Source organism: Rhea americana, unplaced genomic scaffold, assembly GCF_003343005.1.
Source record: "Rhea americana isolate MKP2758 unplaced genomic scaffold, rheAme1 scaffold_177, whole genome shotgun sequence".
Taxonomy (NCBI): domain Eukaryota; kingdom Metazoa; phylum Chordata; class Aves; order Rheiformes; family Rheidae; genus Rhea; species Rhea americana.
Window position 1 is genome coordinate 1,606,019 of NW_028185894.1, and position 18,022 is coordinate 1,624,040.

Here is an 18,022-nt window from a genome sequence, read left to right on the forward strand (position 1 = left end):
ACAAATACTTTGCCTAATATATTAATAAAGGTCAGTCATGCTGCATGGGGAGATAAAGGCAGGAAGCTGCTGGGTGTGAGTGTTTTGAGATGAAAATAATACAGCTGAGCAAAAATTAGAAAATATAATGCACATAATATTCTAGTAACCTCTCTCCCAGACCTCTGCAAGAGCTGGAACAAAGAACTGAATGTCTGGTAACCTTATGACTAGAGAGAGTATTGAACACGGTGATCAGAGAACTACAGACACGTTAGTTCCTCAAGGAGTGTGTGCGTGTGGGTTGTCTTCAAAATGTATTCTGATAGTACTTACAAAACAAATTAAATGGCCTGGAAATAGGAAGGAATAGGACAAAATGGCATATGGCTTTTCCCAAAAGCAGGCTGGGGAAGCTAACATCTTTTTCTGATAACTGATTTCTCAACAAGGGGAATGGTGATCTAGCTTATCTGGATTTCAGTGAAACATTTGAGAAATTACTGAATCAGCTAGAAACAAGCTGTTGATTGAAATATGTGTAGTTGGGTGGGTCAGAAGTTAGCTGAAGGACAAAAAGGGCTATGTATTGTGCATAAATGAGGATTATCTGACTGTGGTGAAGTTACTAGCGCAGTTCTTCCAGAGGGGTTGATTGCATGACTTGGCACAAAACGAAGGAGTATGTTACTAATGTTAGAGGTGTGGGCAGCACAGAGGAAGATGAAACTTTTGTACGGGAAGACCTGACTGATTTGGAGACTGAAGTAGTTGAAGAGTCGTAGAACAAAACATACTAGGTCAGGCACCTAGAGATGGAGGCGTTTCTGCTGAAAACTGGCAGCACTTTGGTGGAAGCAAGATGATGGAAAGGATTCAGGTTTCTGATCACAGGGTATATAGTGAAGTGCTAACATGATCCTCCACCGTAGCAGTCAGAGTATTTCTAGCAGAGATGGGGAGGTCTTAACGCCATCGCCGGGGGCACTGGCAGGGCCTTGCTGGAATACGCCTGCAGGCTCCGCACCTGCAGCTCGCTCTGCGCAGACCTGGTGGGGAGGAGACCGCGGACGCCTGCAGGGAGAGGGGCAGCCCCGCAGCAGAAGGGCAGCAGTTGGACAGACAGTCCAACTGAAGGCAAACGCTCTCTGCCAATATGTCCAGGAAACACGTGTTGGGAATCCCACTGGCACTGCAGAAAGCGATCTGTGTAAGAGCAAATGGATATCCACTCACCACAGAGGGATTCAGCCAGGATTTTAGGAGATGTTTTCTAGCCATCAGAGGATTATGATGTGGGAAGAAACTTTTGGTAATAATGGTGCCAAAATATACAGTTTATTTCCAGGAGGTTCTGAAGGGGAGCATTATGACATGGCTTCCTATGTACATTTTACTGTATTATTTGAACTAATATTGTGATATTGAGATAGAATTAATAAATTATATAGGCACAAAAAGGAATCGATGACCAAGTAGTCTGTTCCCCAACCCTGCATCAGCCATGTGATGGACTTTTACACCATGATAGCTACCCCAAGGATTTGTTCTAGTGCTGAGTGTGGGCAGCAATTGAGAGAATACCCACATTAGTCCTGGGCCAGCAAAAAATCATTTAATATTGAAGACCAGAAGTTTTGTTCCAGCATCACTGGAAGTAAGCAGGAGAAGAGCAAGAGTTTTGTCAGTAGTGGTGGTGTTACAGAATGAATGTAGATGTCATTTTGTAATGTTTGCATGTCAAGTTTTAAACTCTGAGCAAATAAAATCATTGTGTAACCTTCATTTTCATTTTGAATCTTCACCTTTTTCATTGCTTTAGGTTGCTATGGGACACTGGGGATGGAGTCTGGAGTAATCCCTGATTCCCAGATTACGGCATCATCTGTTCTTGAGTGGTCTGACCAAGCAGGACAAGTGAACATTTGGAAACCTGAGAATGCCAGACTGAAAAGGCCTGGGCCTCCTTGGGCTGCTTTTATCAGTGATGAGCATCAGTGGTTGCAGATAGACTTGAATAAGGAAAAGAGAATAACAGGTAAGTAAGTGAACTTGGTGTGGCTTTTATTCGGGGGGGGRGGGGGGGCAGGGAGAAGGGAAGGTGGGCTACTAACATCTTTTTTCCAATGCTTAGGTTCTGGATAAAATCCAGGTACCTTTTCATTGCCATTACAGCAAGGTTGGTTCCATGTCCTAGCTAGTATACCAAAAAGCCTATAATCAGTGGTGAACYGCTTGTGCTTCATAGTAGAAAGTGCCCTTTTCATCAGAATTTGTTGAAGTGATTCCTGTGCTTTTTACTGGAGCCTTGAGGCTTCCCTATTCCTGCTGATTATCTCCTTGGAGCTGCAAAGCTATATCCAGTTCAGCTCAGTCTACTAGTACCTCTGATACCAGTAGCCTGACTCATGCTTCTAGATTTCCCTAGAAAGCAAGCAGTAAATCCRTAAGTGGAGATGACAGCAGTTAATGGCAACCATGTGATAAGCAGAGGAAAGAGTAAACTGGCTGTCAGCTTCTCCGTCATCTCACTGCGTGAAGTGGAACTTGGATTGGAGGTTGGGGTGGTAGTTTTTCTCAGCAGAGTCCATTGTGTTTTCCCTGAGCAAATGGACCAAAGGATGCAGACTGATGCAGCCAGAATCTGGACTGGGCTCTGCTATTGCTCACCAAGACTGTATTGGCCCGTCCACTGTGATTCAGTAGCAGTGTTTGCTTGGAGAGGCAGCTGGATGTGCTGTTTTCCCTGACACTCTGGATGGTTTGCTTCACACTTTTGGGTTGGGTAAGTGCATGGTTGCCTACTGATGCAGTTGATGGCAGCGTGGCTCGTGCCAAGTAGCGAAGCACCGAGGCGCCTGCATGTTGGYGTTCACTTCAAGGACAGCCTAAAAAGAGACTCTGAAAAGGGGTAGTGCCACTATTCTGTCCTCTGTGCTAAGGCTGGTGTTTCCTTTTTTTGATTTAATCCTTCAGAGCTGTTTCCCTGTTGTTAATTGTCGTGTTTGCAACCTGACTTAAGTCAAAATTCAGAGTGCTTTTTAGAAGTGCTGGCTTTAAGCCTGTTCTGAAGCACCCTCCTTTGATCGGCTTGGGTTTGTCTCTTCGTCAACTGTAGGAAATGCTGTAATCTCAGCTGTACCCTCTGCTGCAGCAGTGGGGCTTCCTGTCATTATACAGCTTAGGTTTACTAGTATCCACTGTTGTCACCTCCCCAGGAGTATTTCTTTTTCTACATTACTACTTTAATTCCTGTGCAAATAAACTTCTATAAAACACCTTTCTTGTGTCTCAGTGATACTGAAGCGCCTGCTTTAGGAAGCTACAGTTCTGTTAGAAGTTCTTCTAGGTTGTCAGTAAAAAAAGAGGGAAGAGTGGCATTATCTTTGCAACTGCAGGCCAGAACTGGGCTGTGAACCATCAAAAAATGGGGAAAAGTTCTTAGGAAAGTTGTATCATGAAAACTAAAATATAAAAGTAAATGGAGTGATTTATGACATTTCAGTTACTATAGACGTTGCAGATCTTGATGTCTTGTATAAACAACTTTTCCAAATACAACTGGACTAGTGGAGATTYTGCCCAATTATATAACTGGATTAAAAAGCTGATATATCAAATTTTCACAAACTAGTATGTGGCTTTTCTATAACAGGAAACCTTTGTTTTTCACAGGTATTATAACAACTGGGTCAACCTTACCTGAGTACTACTATTATGTGTCAGCCTACAGAATTTTATACAGTAATGATGCACAGAAATGGACAATGTACAGAGAACCTGGCATTGATAGAGATAAGGTAAAAATACCACATATTTTCTAAGTATGTTCTGTATAGATTTCAAAATTGTAAATATGACCAGTTTTGGTATGGTGAGGAAATGTTAAGTAACTACGTTTTTGTGTAATTTGAAGCATAAGCAGAATTTATACAGAAGGAAATCTGAAAATGTACAAATATGTAAAGATTTGAAGAACAGTGTAGAAATTCAGAGATGACTATTTGGAGATGGGAATATTCTTTACATGAAGCTTCTGTTGCTAGGAATAGGCTGCTTGTTACTGCATCCCTTACAGATCAGACTTCTTTCAAAACGGGTTTTATTTTTCAAAATTAAGATTTCTGACTCTCATCATCTTCCGGGCATAGTATATCTACTAGAAGGTTATATAATTTCCTCCTTTTGTAATTTTTCTGTTAATATTTCTTTATTTGACAAAATACTAGTGAGTTTCTTAGTTGATTATTATGATGAAGACTCTCCTTGTGGAAGGGAATTTGGTTTAAAAAAAAAATGCAGTGATTCCAAAGGCTTACTTGCCTCAAGAAATACTAATRTTAGTAACAAGATAATTTCATTCTCCATGTTTAAAATTTCTCAGTAYTTTACTACATAGTAAAAATGAGATTATTAATGCACTACCTCTTCTTCCCAGTGTTTCACATCAGATTTTGTTAAAAAAAGATGGGATTCTTGCTCACTAGAACTATGATTTTCTCAGTTTTCTTAAAATTATTAGATGTAATTCCTATTACTTTCATAGGCCTGTGGTATCATATACAAATGGAACAGAAAAGCTAGTTCATTTAGGATCCTTTGTCAGTTCATCTTGTTAAATTGGTGTCTTTCTTTCATTTTCAGACTTCCTATTGAAGATGTATTTGGTTTTCTTGGTTTATTTAGCTACTGAGGGAGCTTGCAAATGTCAGCTACAAAGAAAGTACTTGGCATGCTTTCCCTCCATAAAAATTCCTAGTCCAGTTTTCTCCTTTTTAGAAAGATAAAAGCACAATGAATTTTAAGAAGGGTAAATCCTAAGCCATACTTGATTTTCTTCTGCTWAGAATGGATTAAAAGTGCCTCCAGGTGGGGTATGACAATCATTTCCACTCCGTCTCCCTCCTTCAAGTTTGTCTCCAGATTCTCTTTCTTGTGGTCATAAGGCAAAGGACGTACAAGCAGTACTCTGCTGGGAGCTACCTGTTTCTCCCCAGYCCCCGTCCCTGCGGATGGTCCCCAACCTATAGATTAAAAGCCACAGAGCGTCCTGCCAGCAGATGAAATAAGAAACTAAAACCTTTGCATTTGCTTGCAGCTCTTGTTAAGCAGGAGCGTGCTGGGGGCCAGTGCTGTAGTTAAGTTTCCCAAGTACCTGTTTTAACCAGCTCAGCAGTCTGAGCTTCAGACTTCTGCCTAGGAACAGGAACACCTGAAAAGATTTCAGGTGTTAAAAATACCTTTGGTGTTGCATTTCCAAMCCTCCTGTTAATTAGGTGAGATGTAAAAGTATATTGCTTGTGAAATCAAGAGATTTTCTAACTACTGGACATAATGACAGCAGGAAAGCATCCTGAAAGGAGGAGACATTGGTGACTGCCAGGATTGGTCCATCTCCTTAAATCTACATATGAACTAACAAACAGATTGTTAATATGAAGTATCCAAAACAAACCACCACCACCACCCCTTTTRCTTTTCTAGTTTTTTGAGTGCCCTCTTCTGGCCTTATAGTAAAACCTTGGTTAGCTAGAAATTCCTAGATTCAGGCTTCGTATTTAATATGATTATTTTCCTAAGAAATTTTTGCTGCTGTTGCATTATAGTCTGAGCATATTCTTTCTTTTTCTTGCAACTTCATGAAGGGTAACAAAATGTGGATCTTAAGTATTATAGATAGATACAGGTTTTTCTTTTTTTATTTGCACTGTTTGTCATGTACAATGTATAAAGGTGACTACATATGCAAAAAGTATCAGCTGTGAGGGAAAATACTGAAGTGACACACAAAAAAAGGCAATCAGTATGATTAATCTTTACTTTCCTCTTTCTAGCTTGATCTCATTTGATACAGCTTTGCTTTTAGATGCTTATGCACTTTTTCTCCCATTGAGTCTTGTATAATTGCACACCAGACAAATCAKGAATTACTATTCAGTTGCTTTCTGAAAAATGATTAAAACTGACTAATAATGATTGTCTGTGGTGTTTAGAAGACTGGAAGGTTTTCTAAGGATTTCCTGCAGTCCTCAATGATGAAACTATCATCAATCACATAGAGGTGTGCTAGTACTCATTTTCTTAACATTTTTATCTGTAAAACAGAAGAAAATGTTTGGATTGGGGAGAGATGACAGGTTGAAGTTGCTCTATTGAAAAGATCAGTTTGAAAGCACAGAGGCATTTGTAGGGAGTTTAAATGGAATATGAAAGTGGTTTCTCTTCAGTATACTTGCACTGTTTGTATTAAGCAAATATAAAAAAAAGCAAAGCAAATTTTTGTGCAAAAAACAAGTGAACATGAAATRCTGAACTGCAGGCAAAGTTGAGTTAGTGTCCTGATACTTAACATCAAAAGCTTGGTCATAATAAAAGCCTGGAGTAAGGAATTACTTTAATGTTAATCTTGTCTGAAGACAATAGCCAACATCAGTGATTCTGACTTCCTTCAGTCTTCCATGCTTATCCTTAGAAACCTGAAGTGAGACTAATGGTCAGACAGTGCGGGGCAGCTCCTGGAGATCAGAAACAGACTTGTAGATTTTCTATTTGACTTTTGCATTTGTTGCTAAAGTGTCYGCATGCTGCTTGTGCCTCCTCCTAATAGTGGAAACTGGCATGATACAACACAGAGAAGAATATAGTACAGCAGTTCAGATTATATGTGTCCTCTCACAGATTCACTGATGTGTTTTGCTTCTGATTTGCCTCTTTATCGAAAGAAATAATCCTCTGGTGTGAGCTGTAGCTATTTGTCAGCCTAAAAACAAAAATCACAGAATCGTTAAGGCTGGAAGRGACCTCTGGAGATCATCTAGTCCAACCTCTCTGCTCAGCAGGGTCACCCAGAGCATGTTAGACAGGATCACATCCAGGTGGGTTTTGAGTATCTCTAGAGAGGGAGACTCCACAACTTCTCTGGGCAACCTGCTCCAGTGCTCTGTCACTCTCACAGTAAAGAAAATCCTCTTCCTATTCAGGTGGAACTTCCTGTGTTTCAGTTCAGTAATAGAGGAATAGCCTTCATATGTGGAAAAGTTGCTGCAAATTGGAACCCAATGTTTTGTCTCTATTCTTGTGATGTGTCATTAGATTGTCAATATTTGGACATGTAGACTATTTTGCGTCTTTGTATTACTCATTGATTTTCAAAATAACAGCCTAGACTTGCCCCACCATTTAATCTGTCTCCATTCATTATAGGAATATTTAAGTATAGCAAGAAGCTTATTTTCAGAGTACTTTTCAAAAACAGGATAAATGTCACAGAAAGCCATTTACTTGTAATAACTAAACTACAGTAAGTTGGAGAAGAATACAGTCATTATATGCTTTCAAGGCAAATGTCTTGCATTTCCCACCACTTTAAATTGTACCTAGATTTTTCGTACCACAATTTTTTGGTATCATGAATGGGTTAGCAGTTAGTTTGGTAGCCTTGTCTGGTTATCTAAAAATAAAAATGCTGGTAACTAATTTGAGATGAATAAAAACCAATGCTACTCCTATGTGAAATCTGGCATTTATATTTAAATTTCTTATTCTCTACGCAGTTAAAATTGACTTGTGTTTACTTGCTCAGTCAGTGCTTCCAAACATGAGGACAGTTACTGAGTATGTAATGATAAACCAGAATTCTTGCACTTAAGTAGTGCTTACAGTGCTTGTGTAARCAAGCGGAGAGCGGAGACGCACATATTGTGTGTATCAGGGAGCCCAGGCACGAATCTCTTAAACCAAAGTCATCTCAAAGAAAATAATGAAATGGTTTACTGGATGGAGTATTTGGTCTAGACTTCTCAGTGAAAGGCTAGACCAAATAGCTCAGTGAAAAACTTAGTTTGTAGTTTTGTAGATATGCCTGCTCTGCATCATTCACTGACTATCTGCTTATTGTTTATAAATTTCCACCAGACAAAATGATTCTGTATTGTCAAATCATGAGTTCTTCATGTCTGAATAATACACCAGCGATGCTTTGGCTAGCAAGGACTGATCAGCTTTAGCTCCTTCTTGATGCAAATTCTGCTCTGTTTTCTTCCTGAACTGAATGTGATTCCACGTGAGATTGTGAACTAGAGATTTTACATTCTTAACCCATCTTAACCCATTCTTAACAATCTTCAAACATTTTATTTTGCTTGTCCTTCAGTCTTTGTGGGCAGCAACCACTAGAGGACAGTGTGATTACATATGTGACTTCTGTCTCTTCCTAAAAAATACTACTTCTTCCTAAAAAATACCATTCACAAAACAGACTATGCTTAAACTATTACACTGTGAAAAGGCAGCGGTAATTCCTATTTTTCCACTGTCAAAACTGCCTGCTATATTTGAAGAGTGAGCGGAAAATACTAAGACAGCAAAGACAGCACTGAATTAAAATTATTTCTCAATGGCATTAGTATGCAGGATTTTTTTGTAAYAGGTATTACCTTGGTAGCAGCAGTAGAATATTCCACAGTACCTTTATATGAAATAAGGCAAGAGATACCAAGTTTCTCCCCTTACTCCTCTCCCCTCCCCCCCTTTCTTTTCCTGTGTGTGCGCACATGCGCAAGGCAGGAGGAGTGGAGATGTGCAACAGCACTGTTCTGGAGTGAAATATTCTCAGGATTCTGCACTGCTTGCTTTTGGTAAATAAAATACTAAAATTGTAAAATTGGTTGCGCTTAGTGTTAGTTACTTCTATAACATAGTCTTTTTTTTTCCCCCCAGATATTTCAAGGGAACACTGAATGTTACCAGGAAGTTCGCAATAATTTCATTCCACCTATTATTGCACGTTTTTTTAGGATTAACCCCTTAAAATGGCACCAGAAAATTGCAATGAAAGTGGAACTCCTAGGATGTCAGTTTAGTGTAGGTAAGACAACTTAAAGCCTTTCAATTGTGCAAGACAAAACCTGTGAAGCAATGGAATATGTTTGTAAAGATTACTTAGCAACTTTACAACATGGAAAAAAAATACTATTCTTAGCTGAGGAATCTTTCTGTAACTGGTACTTCTGTGTGTGTGGTGGGTTGTTTTTTGTTTTAAGTAAGTAAGTTATGAGGCTTGTCCTGGGAAACATCCCCTTTATGTTTAACCAGATAAGATAGAAAAATAAGTGTTTCAGAAGACATCAATCACTTGCTTTCCATGTTATAAGTTTATGTTTTTTTTTCTTTTCCTTATCACATAACACAAACAAAAGTTTTAGAATAAATAGATCCAGCTCCCTTTTCTTAAAAAGGAAACATGAAAAACTAGCACTTCAAACACCTTTATAATTACTTTTTCTCTAAAGGCCGTGCTCCAAAAATTACCATGCCTCCGCCACATCAGAACAATGATGACAAGAATGACTTCAGTGATGACTTCATTCATTCAGTGAAGACTTCRTTGCAGACAGATAAAACAACCTTCACACCTGAAATAAAAAACACCACAGTGACCCCCAGCGTAACCAAAGGTATCCAAACTTAAGCAGGTGTCTGAGAATTCCTTACAGTACTTCATATATATTTAAATGGTTCTTCTGAATTTAGCTTTTCTCTGCAATCTTTATATGCTATAGTAAATAAGTTTTTAAATATTTATTGTTCTATTAAAGATGGTCGTGATGAAAATGTACACTTGCATACTGTATACAGAAGCAAAACCAGTTTTGTAAGAGATGTAAAAATTAAGTGCCTGCTTTCAAAGCTGTTATTCAAGCCAAGTTCAGTTTTTAATTACTGAACAGATTTTTCATCAAAAGGAAAAGCTGCAACTTGGACTTCCCTTCAGAGTTAATCAGAAGTAACTGCTTTGTTATTTAATTTGATAATTTCTTACAGCAAAACACTTTTGACATAGCTAATCTTTTATGGAACAGTCATGTTGGCATGAAGTCTGAAAAACACATCACTGGCGGCATCGTGTTGTTTAGCAGAGAAAATGGTCAGAGAGGGGAGCAAGATCAGAACAAATATAGTCATTGATAGAGCAGCCTTTGGAAGACAGCAGACAGAATGGTCTGATGGCAAGTGCAAATTCTGCATAGACTAACTGTGATCAATTATGACACTGTTGTGATATTTACCTCTTTTAGGTGGGTCGAACCTAAGTGGTTGCCTATTCCTGGCCTCTCTTGCTTTTCTTTATTCATAATAATCTATGTCTTTTTAATAGAAAAAATTGTATTTATTTCAAAACTGATTTTAAAAAAACTTACTTACAAAAATACTGATTGTGCACACATATAGAAGAGCTAGGTGTTAATGCACTGATAGTTAAAATGTAGGACATCCAACAGGGTAGTATAGCTGTGCTATAGCTAAAGATATGCTATAGCGTATCCAGTGTGATAGACAATAAAAAACATTTAGAAAATGACATGCTTTTTCCCAAAATCTTCAAACTAAAAAGTGATTTATGAGAAGGTCTTCTATCTTATACCACTTTGTTTAATGACTTTCAGATGTGGCATTGGCAGCAGTTCTGGTTCCAGTATTGGTGATGGTCTTCACTACTCTGATTCTTATCTTAGTTTGCGCATGGCACTGGAGAAACCGGTAAATTAATGGATTAAAAAAATACTTTAAATCACTGTTAGTCTGGTGTRTGGGAAGGAAACATTTTGCATATATTACTATGGGAACTGCATTGTCTGCATTTCTAGAAACATTTTTTTTTCAAAAATGTGGTGTTTGTGAGAAGAATTTCATTTTAAGAGCTAGCATAATGAAAACTGCTTTCTGTAACTATTTTCATCAAAAGTGCTTTTCCTGAACAGATTTTTTTCAGTAGCAGCAGACTGGTGAGGGGAAGCCAGGTTATTGGTGCTTGTACTGGACCCCTAGTTACAGTAAAGGGAACAGCTGCATTTTCTGATAAGCACACCAGCTAAAATACTCCTTTTTCTTTCTCTTACAGCAAGAAAAAAACTGAAGGCAATTACGATCTACCTTACTGGGATCGTGCAGGTAACAAAAATCATTTTATAAAATCCTTTATGTGACTTTCTTGCTTTAATATGTATTTTAATAAATTGCAGTGACTTAGATCTCTTTTCCGCTAGCAGAAACTTTCCTCTAATGCTGGTTATCCTAAACTTAGGGGTAGTGACTGAATGTCCCTTCTGAGCAGAATTTACTTTTGGGTCTCTGAATTCTCTTCAGAAGTAGATGTCTTTTCTCCAGTCAGAGCTACAGCTTTAGAATTCTGGTAAACAAATTTTAGAGCCTCTTAATTACAACAAGATGGGGAAAACTCATGTCTAAGGAATGTTTTTAAACAGTTAATAATCAGAACCTGGTATTTTTCCTCCTGGAAAATGCCTTTCATCTTGGCATACAGGTCTGTCAAGTTTATCTTTCTTCATTGCTCTGTTAAGAGTGTGGGGTTATTTGAATTCCCCTTTAGGTAGATTTTTCCATTTTTGTGCTGTTGTTCCCCACTAACTTGAGATCAGACAYTTCTGCAGAGCAGCATTTATCAAGTGCCCTGAGAACTCTTAGGCTAGAGCTGAAAGATCTGCTGAAGCAGTCACGTTCTTACTATCTATCTATCTGACTATKCATCATTTTTCTCTTCTCATTTTGGTATTCCACATCTGTGCATTTGTTCACTAACAGTCTTAAGTGCACCTTATACTTTAGGCGAGAAATCTTTTAATGATCTTATTTTTTTATTTATTGTATGTCCACTTCTGAAAAGACCTAGCATTGTTATATTAGAATGTTACAGTCCAAACATCTTGTATTTATCAYAGACGTACTGGATTTTTTTTCCTGATTGTTTAAATATGAATGTTTAGTATGCCAATCTGTGATGAAGGGACACTGAAATTTAGCAAAATGCAATTTCAAAAAATGTTGTTCAACTCCGTTGACCCGCTCTCTGACCTGTCTCACAGGTTACTTCAAATTTTGTTAAACATTGTCTTGTGTTTTTTGAATCTATTGATTGATCAAGCAAATACTGATAATTGCTTTCTTTACTTGCTACTACAAAACATAAAATTAGTAGTATAAAAGACTTTCTCTTCAATAGCTTCAAACACAGGACATACATACGTATACATTCTTACCTTTTTTTAAAAAAAAAATCTGTAAAGGATGGTGGAAAGGAATGAAGCAGTTTCTCCCCACCAAATCAGCAGAACATGAAGAAACTCCTGTTCGCTACAGCAACAGTGAAATCAGTCGCCTAAGACCAAGAGAAGTCCCAGCAATGTTACAGACAGAGTCTGCAGGTACTTTTTATTATTGCTTTGGGGTATRTAATATATATGAAATACCCAAAAAAATCAGCAATTTAGGCTGCATGTTTGGGTGGATAGAGCAGAAATAAACAGTTCTACTGATACATACATTTCTTAAAACACAGACTGTTTCAGATCTGTTCTCAGAGTACCATGGAAGTATGTATTTATTTAATGATTACGTGCTATGGATAGACATTTTCGCAAGTAAATGCACTAACTCAAAGTTTCTGTGCTTGTATTTGTTCTTCAAATTCATGAAGGGCTGAATGTCTCTTTAGCCTTGTTTTCATCACTGAAAGTAACTTCATCACATCATATTTATACATAAATCTAATATGTCGCATGGTTTCCTGCAAAGATTGTATGAAATAAGTCATCCCTTCGATTTCAAAAATGAAGAATTGCTGATAATAGGATATGCCATTTACTTGGTGAACTAGTCACTGGAGAAGGATGAGTGACTCTGCCTTTGGGTCTATGTTTACTTATTGATAACRGAAATATGCAGACCTGCAACATTCTGTCTTCACAGCAAGCAGAATTACTTTTCTTTTTGGCTGACAGCTTGTTTGTTTTTACTCAGTTAGTTATCCCATTTTCTCACTTCCAGCTTTTGTTGTTCAGATTACTTGTCAAACTAAAACATCTCAGTGGACCATGTGCTTGCTTCTCCCCCAACTCCAACCACAGCTGAGCCAAAGCCAGCCAGGATAATTTCATTTAATTCGTATTTTCTAGGGAAGAAAGCTTAAAAAAAGAACAGGTTGCTTTGAGGCAGATTTGCAACACAGGAAATTGCACCTTATATAGGAAAAAGTGTTACAAACCTGAGAAATCAGAACCTCACAGCAGAAGCTATCCAGCAGCCTGGAACTGACTATTTTTTTCTGAAGCACATACCACTGGCAGACAGAGCCCACTGGTCTGATCTAGGATAATAACTGCAGTGACACTCTTGATAAGATTTATTTAATGTGATGCCATTATAAAAAAAAAATCATTAAATGTATTTGTGTTTTGCTTTGTTGGGGCTTGCTACACAGAGTATGCTCAGCCGCTGGTAGGGGGAATTGTCGGCACGCTCCATCAGAGATCAACCTTTAAACCAGACGAAGGGAAAGAAGCAAGTTATGCTGATCTGGACCCTTACAATTCACCTATACAAGAAGTTTATCATGCTTATGCTGAGCCACTACCTATAACTGGACCAGAATATGCAACTCCAATAATCATGGACATGTCCAGTCATCCCAGCACACCTCTTGGCGTTTCTTCTATTTCCACCTTCAAAACTGCAGGGAATCAAGCTCCTCCACTAGCAGGAACTTACAATAAACTCTTATCTAGGACAGACAGTTCCTCATCAGCTCAGGCACTGTATGATACGCCAAAGGGGCAGCTGGGGCCAGGTGCTGCAGACGAGTTGGTATACCAAGTACCACAGAGCATGCCCCATTCCACTGGGAATAAGGATGAACTGAGYTAGCTCGTGAGTAAGGTAGGATAACAGCAAAAGTGGCTTGTTTTTAAAAGCCATCTCCTTAAAGCTCATAGTTTCATTTTTTAAGATCACATTGTCTTAATATTAATTTGTCTTAAATAATACAATTAAACCAAAAAATGGGTTATCGGAGATTTGGGAAACCAGTAATTCTGCCTTTTCCTGAGGATATACAATTACAGCTTGTCTCTTGAGAAACCACGCATTTTTTTCTACTACTGTACAATTGTCTGTCAGACATGAAAGAACAACTTTTCAAGATTAACTTCAGCATTTCATAGATGTGAATTATAAATTGGAAGAAACAGCTTGAAGTACGAAAGTCAGCAATATAGGTCTTACGTACAGATTTTAGGAGTGGGTTTTTTTTTGTTTTTTTTTAAGAAATAGTACCATTAGTAAGCACTGTAACTTCTAAAATTCATTTTCCACTGTAGAATAGCTGCACAACTTTGAACTTCCAAAAACCACCGTTAGGATTGATGGCAAAAAAAAACCCATTAACTTCCTGGCAAAGTGGTCTTGATGCTACTTTTGTTCACAGGATCGGGAATCACCAGGTGTGGGTTTCTCACATGCTTTCCATACCATTTTTCTTTTATCTTTCTAAAACTAGAATCTGCTAGCTGTATAATTTTTYTTTGTCTGATCTTAAGCCACTAAGTCCTGTTGCTTTCTAGAGATACAGTAGGCACAGACCCAAGTCTTTCAAGGAAACTACAAGACAACTTCTATGTTTTCCCTATTAAGCGAAGGCTACTATTGTTTGCCTTGAACTCAAAACCTTCCCCAAGTGGTCAGCTTGCAAGAAGCTTCCAAGTGTTCAAGGTGACTGAGTTGGAGAGGTTTTTTTCCCTGTATCTATTGTGTGTTTTAAGATGTAAGCATATACAAAGGTATGTATATACTTCTGTGTGTACATAGGAAGCACACAAATATTGCAATGGTGCATAAAGTTGGGTGTTAAAAATACATTTAGCACATATGGTACATTTTAGCACAATTGGAAAACTTGGCCCTAGGGATTTTTTTTTACAATTGTTCCTTATTAGAAGTATAAAAGATTACAAAACCTTTGCTAGAGATGCAGCTTCTTTCAAAGTGTATCAATTTCAGAAGCATTTAATTGAATATATAACCTTTAAATGTTCCAGTTTTCTCTACTACGGAAAAGCTGCAGTCTTCTATTTGAGATAACATAGACTAGTTTTATTTAGATAATCACCTAATGAAAACAAATTGGATGTCACATTTGCTGTTTTTTTTATCTTGTTAGAAAGAAAGCACAGCCTTTTTAATATAAACACAAGTAGTAGAAGCTCTAAAAAAATAAAGCCATTTTTTTTGTAACAGCACTGTTGGGAGGATGCTGAATTAACTTACAAATGTGAAAACCCCTAGTTATACATTAGCCCAGTTTTATGGACTTTTCCTGTTTTTTTTTTCCTTTGATGTAGTTCAAATGAGCCTTGTTTACTGCCCATAGTCCATGTACTGAATGGATAGTATACAAATAGAATCTAAAATATTGCTAATAATGACTACCATTACATGCTTATACCAGTACAGTATTCTAACCTACCACTTGAAAATTTGTTTGCACAGAAGCTGAAACAGTAATGCAACATTATTTGTGGCCTATTCAACATCTAGAGTATGTTATTACATACACTGTATTGCTTTAAAGCCTACTTCTACCGTTTTTTTCATGGTGAAAATGATTCTTTAAGAATTGTTTCTAATGCCTAAATATAAATGTGGAAGTAAGCAATGGTATATACAAGACCAATTCATGAAAAGGTAATTCGTGCATATTGTTGTATTCTTTTGATACTATTGCAACTTATTCTGCTTGATAAAGCTAGTCTGCAAGCTTTGTAGTTTTGCTTAAAAATATTAAGATTGTTCTTACCCATCGGTAACAACTATGACTGAGAATAACTGAGCTAATTTTATTTGAGAAGAGTGGAAGGTTATTCCTTTGCATCAAGACGCAATATACTGATTCCAGCTAAGTGAAGAAACTTCTGCTTTCTCAAACCATACCAATTTAGGCTAATCTGTCATAAAAATAAATGGATGTGTTCATAGTAGTAAAAAAATTCCTGAAAACGTGCATTTAATTTTTACTGTAGGCCAGGTATGGCATGACTTACTTACAGGTATACTGTAGGTCATGATGGTATTAAACTTCTTCTTCAGTGGACTGGTTTATTTTGAAGCAGCATTAATACAGTTTCATTATCTGAACAGTGTGAGCAGTTGACTGAAATGGCTGTTTAAAAATGTAAGTTCTTTTTATGAAAGAAGTTGGTCTTATACTTTGCTCCCTGCTTTCAACTCTGAACATTTTACCTGCTAGGGGTAAGAAGATAAGGTTRAATATGCAAAAGTTAGGTATAAAACATATGCTATGAACTGTTAAACACTGATTTGSAAATGTAAGCTGCCAATGACACACCTAAGATCAGCATTTTCCTATGTATATGATACAAGCAGAGGTAAATTTAATGAGGCTCTTTTACATAAAAAGAAATATGGATATAAAATGCATTTCAATCTTGTTTGGAATGAAAATGGCTTGACTATTCTCCCAGAATGTACATTCTTACCTCAGCATGTATTGTAGTTGCTCAGTATTTGTATATGTTGCTAGAACTTAGACTGTATAAATAGTGAGGGTTTTTTTAATGTATGTTAAAAGTATTTTAAATAAATTGTACATAAGTATTATGCTACATATCTTTGTATTTCCTAACACCTACTTTAATTAATTCATAGGTTGGAAAGGCAAGAGCAATATTTATCAGTTAACATACTACAATGGGGGTTGTACCCTACCTTGTACTGCCCCATCAGTAGCTGTACAAAGCAGCCACTCAGAGAAGACCGYTTCCTCCCTCCCCCATCTCACCTAGCATAGTAGAAAGATGACACTTACCAGAACTCCTCGTAGCTGGAGTTGGCTGCACAGAGAAGTGGTATTTACAGGCAGGAGCTTCCCTGGAGTTACCTGCTGGCTCTGGAGTCCTGCGTGAGGAGGGGCTGAGGCACAGCACAGGCAGCTGCCCGCTCTGGTACTGTGATGAGGCAGGCTCYAGTCCAGTGTACTGCATGGCTCAGTTACAGTGACCACCTGACCTCCCCACCTTGGTCAACCTGTCATCTCAGTAGTAGCAGAGGTAGTGCTGATTTAGTTTTTCATCAGATCACAGGTATTTTCCACATCCAGAAAAAGCTGATTTTGTTTTCAAAGCCTTCTATTTCTTCATCTTAATTCTTGCACTACAGAGATGCTCCTAAAGCAAGAAAAACACAACTGTTCCTTTCTTGCAAATAACATGAGTTTAAAWTTGAATCCTAAATGGCTTATTCTGGTGCTTGGCAAATGAAACATTTTTGTAACATTATAAGCAGGTTGGTTTTCAGAACATGAATGCCAGCATGTTTGTGAGCTTTTCTGCATTAGTTGACTGCTATGTTAGAGGGCCTGGCCTCAAATGGGACAAAAGCTATCTGCATAAAGCAGAACATGTGTCACTTCCTTACCTGTCTCTGCACCTTGTTGAACAAACATGCGTCTTGTGTGAAGAGTAATTTGCAATACTACTACTTCGGTTCAGGCTGCCTCAACTTTACATTTAAAGTTCTACACATCTGAACCAGGAGAGGAGAGGGAAAAAAATTAAGGAGAAATGGATTTGGCTTTGTGAAAGTGCTTCAGTAGCAGATGGAATTTTGACAGGAAAAGCCCTTTTACCCCTTAGTGCACATCAAAGGGACTGAAAAGCCTCCTGGCATACTTTTTTGTTACTTTCCCATAGCTGCTCTAAAGCAACAGTAAAAGACTGTACAAAGCACTTAAGGTACAAGGCCAAGCAGTCTGTTCACTTCACAAATACAGCATTGTTTCTAGGAAGAAAAGTTTTCAAAGTAGTAAAGCCTTCCATGTAAATGAAATAATTTCTCCTTCATCCATAACAATGAGTATTCATACTTGCACTGSTTTGATTTATACTGATGAAAACAGAACTTACTTACCTATGCTTGCAGTATACTTTTCATGTCCTGTACTGGGAGTTTATAGGATTCACTTTGTAAGCTGGGAGGAACAACTCTTGTCACTCTACTAGACACGTATTTCATATACTAGACACGTATTTCATATACTAGACACGTATTTCATATACTAGACACGTATTTCATATACTAGACACGTATTTCACATACCATTAAAACTTCTAAGAAATGTGCGTACTGAAAAGGGGTGATGCCAATCTGTGAGGGCACTGTCATTGAGGAATTTTTA

At 37.8% G+C, this 18,022-nt stretch overlaps 2 protein-coding genes across 2 annotated transcripts in view; one reads left to right on the top strand and one right to left on the bottom strand.

The window, feature by feature from the left end:
- DCBLD2 (discoidin, CUB and LCCL domain containing 2) overlaps positions 1 to 16,443 on the top strand; it is a 62,867-nt gene extending 46,424 nt beyond the window's left edge. Inside the window, exons 10-17 of the mRNA XM_085301478.1 lie at positions 1,802 to 2,017; positions 3,655 to 3,779; positions 8,698 to 8,845; positions 9,270 to 9,434; positions 10,425 to 10,518; positions 10,880 to 10,929; positions 12,063 to 12,200; positions 13,256 to 16,443. Coding sequence (XP_085157604.1) covers positions 1,802 to 2,017; positions 3,655 to 3,779; positions 8,698 to 8,845; positions 9,270 to 9,434; positions 10,425 to 10,518; positions 10,880 to 10,929; positions 12,063 to 12,200; positions 13,256 to 13,698 — 1,379 coding nt within the window. The 3' untranslated portion in view covers positions 13,699 to 16,443. The remainder of the gene's footprint in view (positions 1 to 1,801; positions 2,018 to 3,654; positions 3,780 to 8,697; positions 8,846 to 9,269; positions 9,435 to 10,424; positions 10,519 to 10,879; positions 10,930 to 12,062; positions 12,201 to 13,255) is intronic.
- Positions 9,113 to 18,022, bottom strand: part of LOC146597843 (cell cycle control protein 50C-like) — a 32,181-nt gene continuing 23,271 nt past the window's right edge. The window contains exons 9-12 of the mRNA XM_085301471.1: positions 17,755 to 17,815; positions 16,655 to 17,012; positions 12,036 to 12,154; positions 9,113 to 9,392 (exon numbers count right to left, since the gene is read on the bottom strand). The gene's annotated coding sequence lies outside the window, so the exon portion shown is untranslated. The remainder of the gene's footprint in view (positions 9,393 to 12,035; positions 12,155 to 16,654; positions 17,013 to 17,754; positions 17,816 to 18,022) is intronic.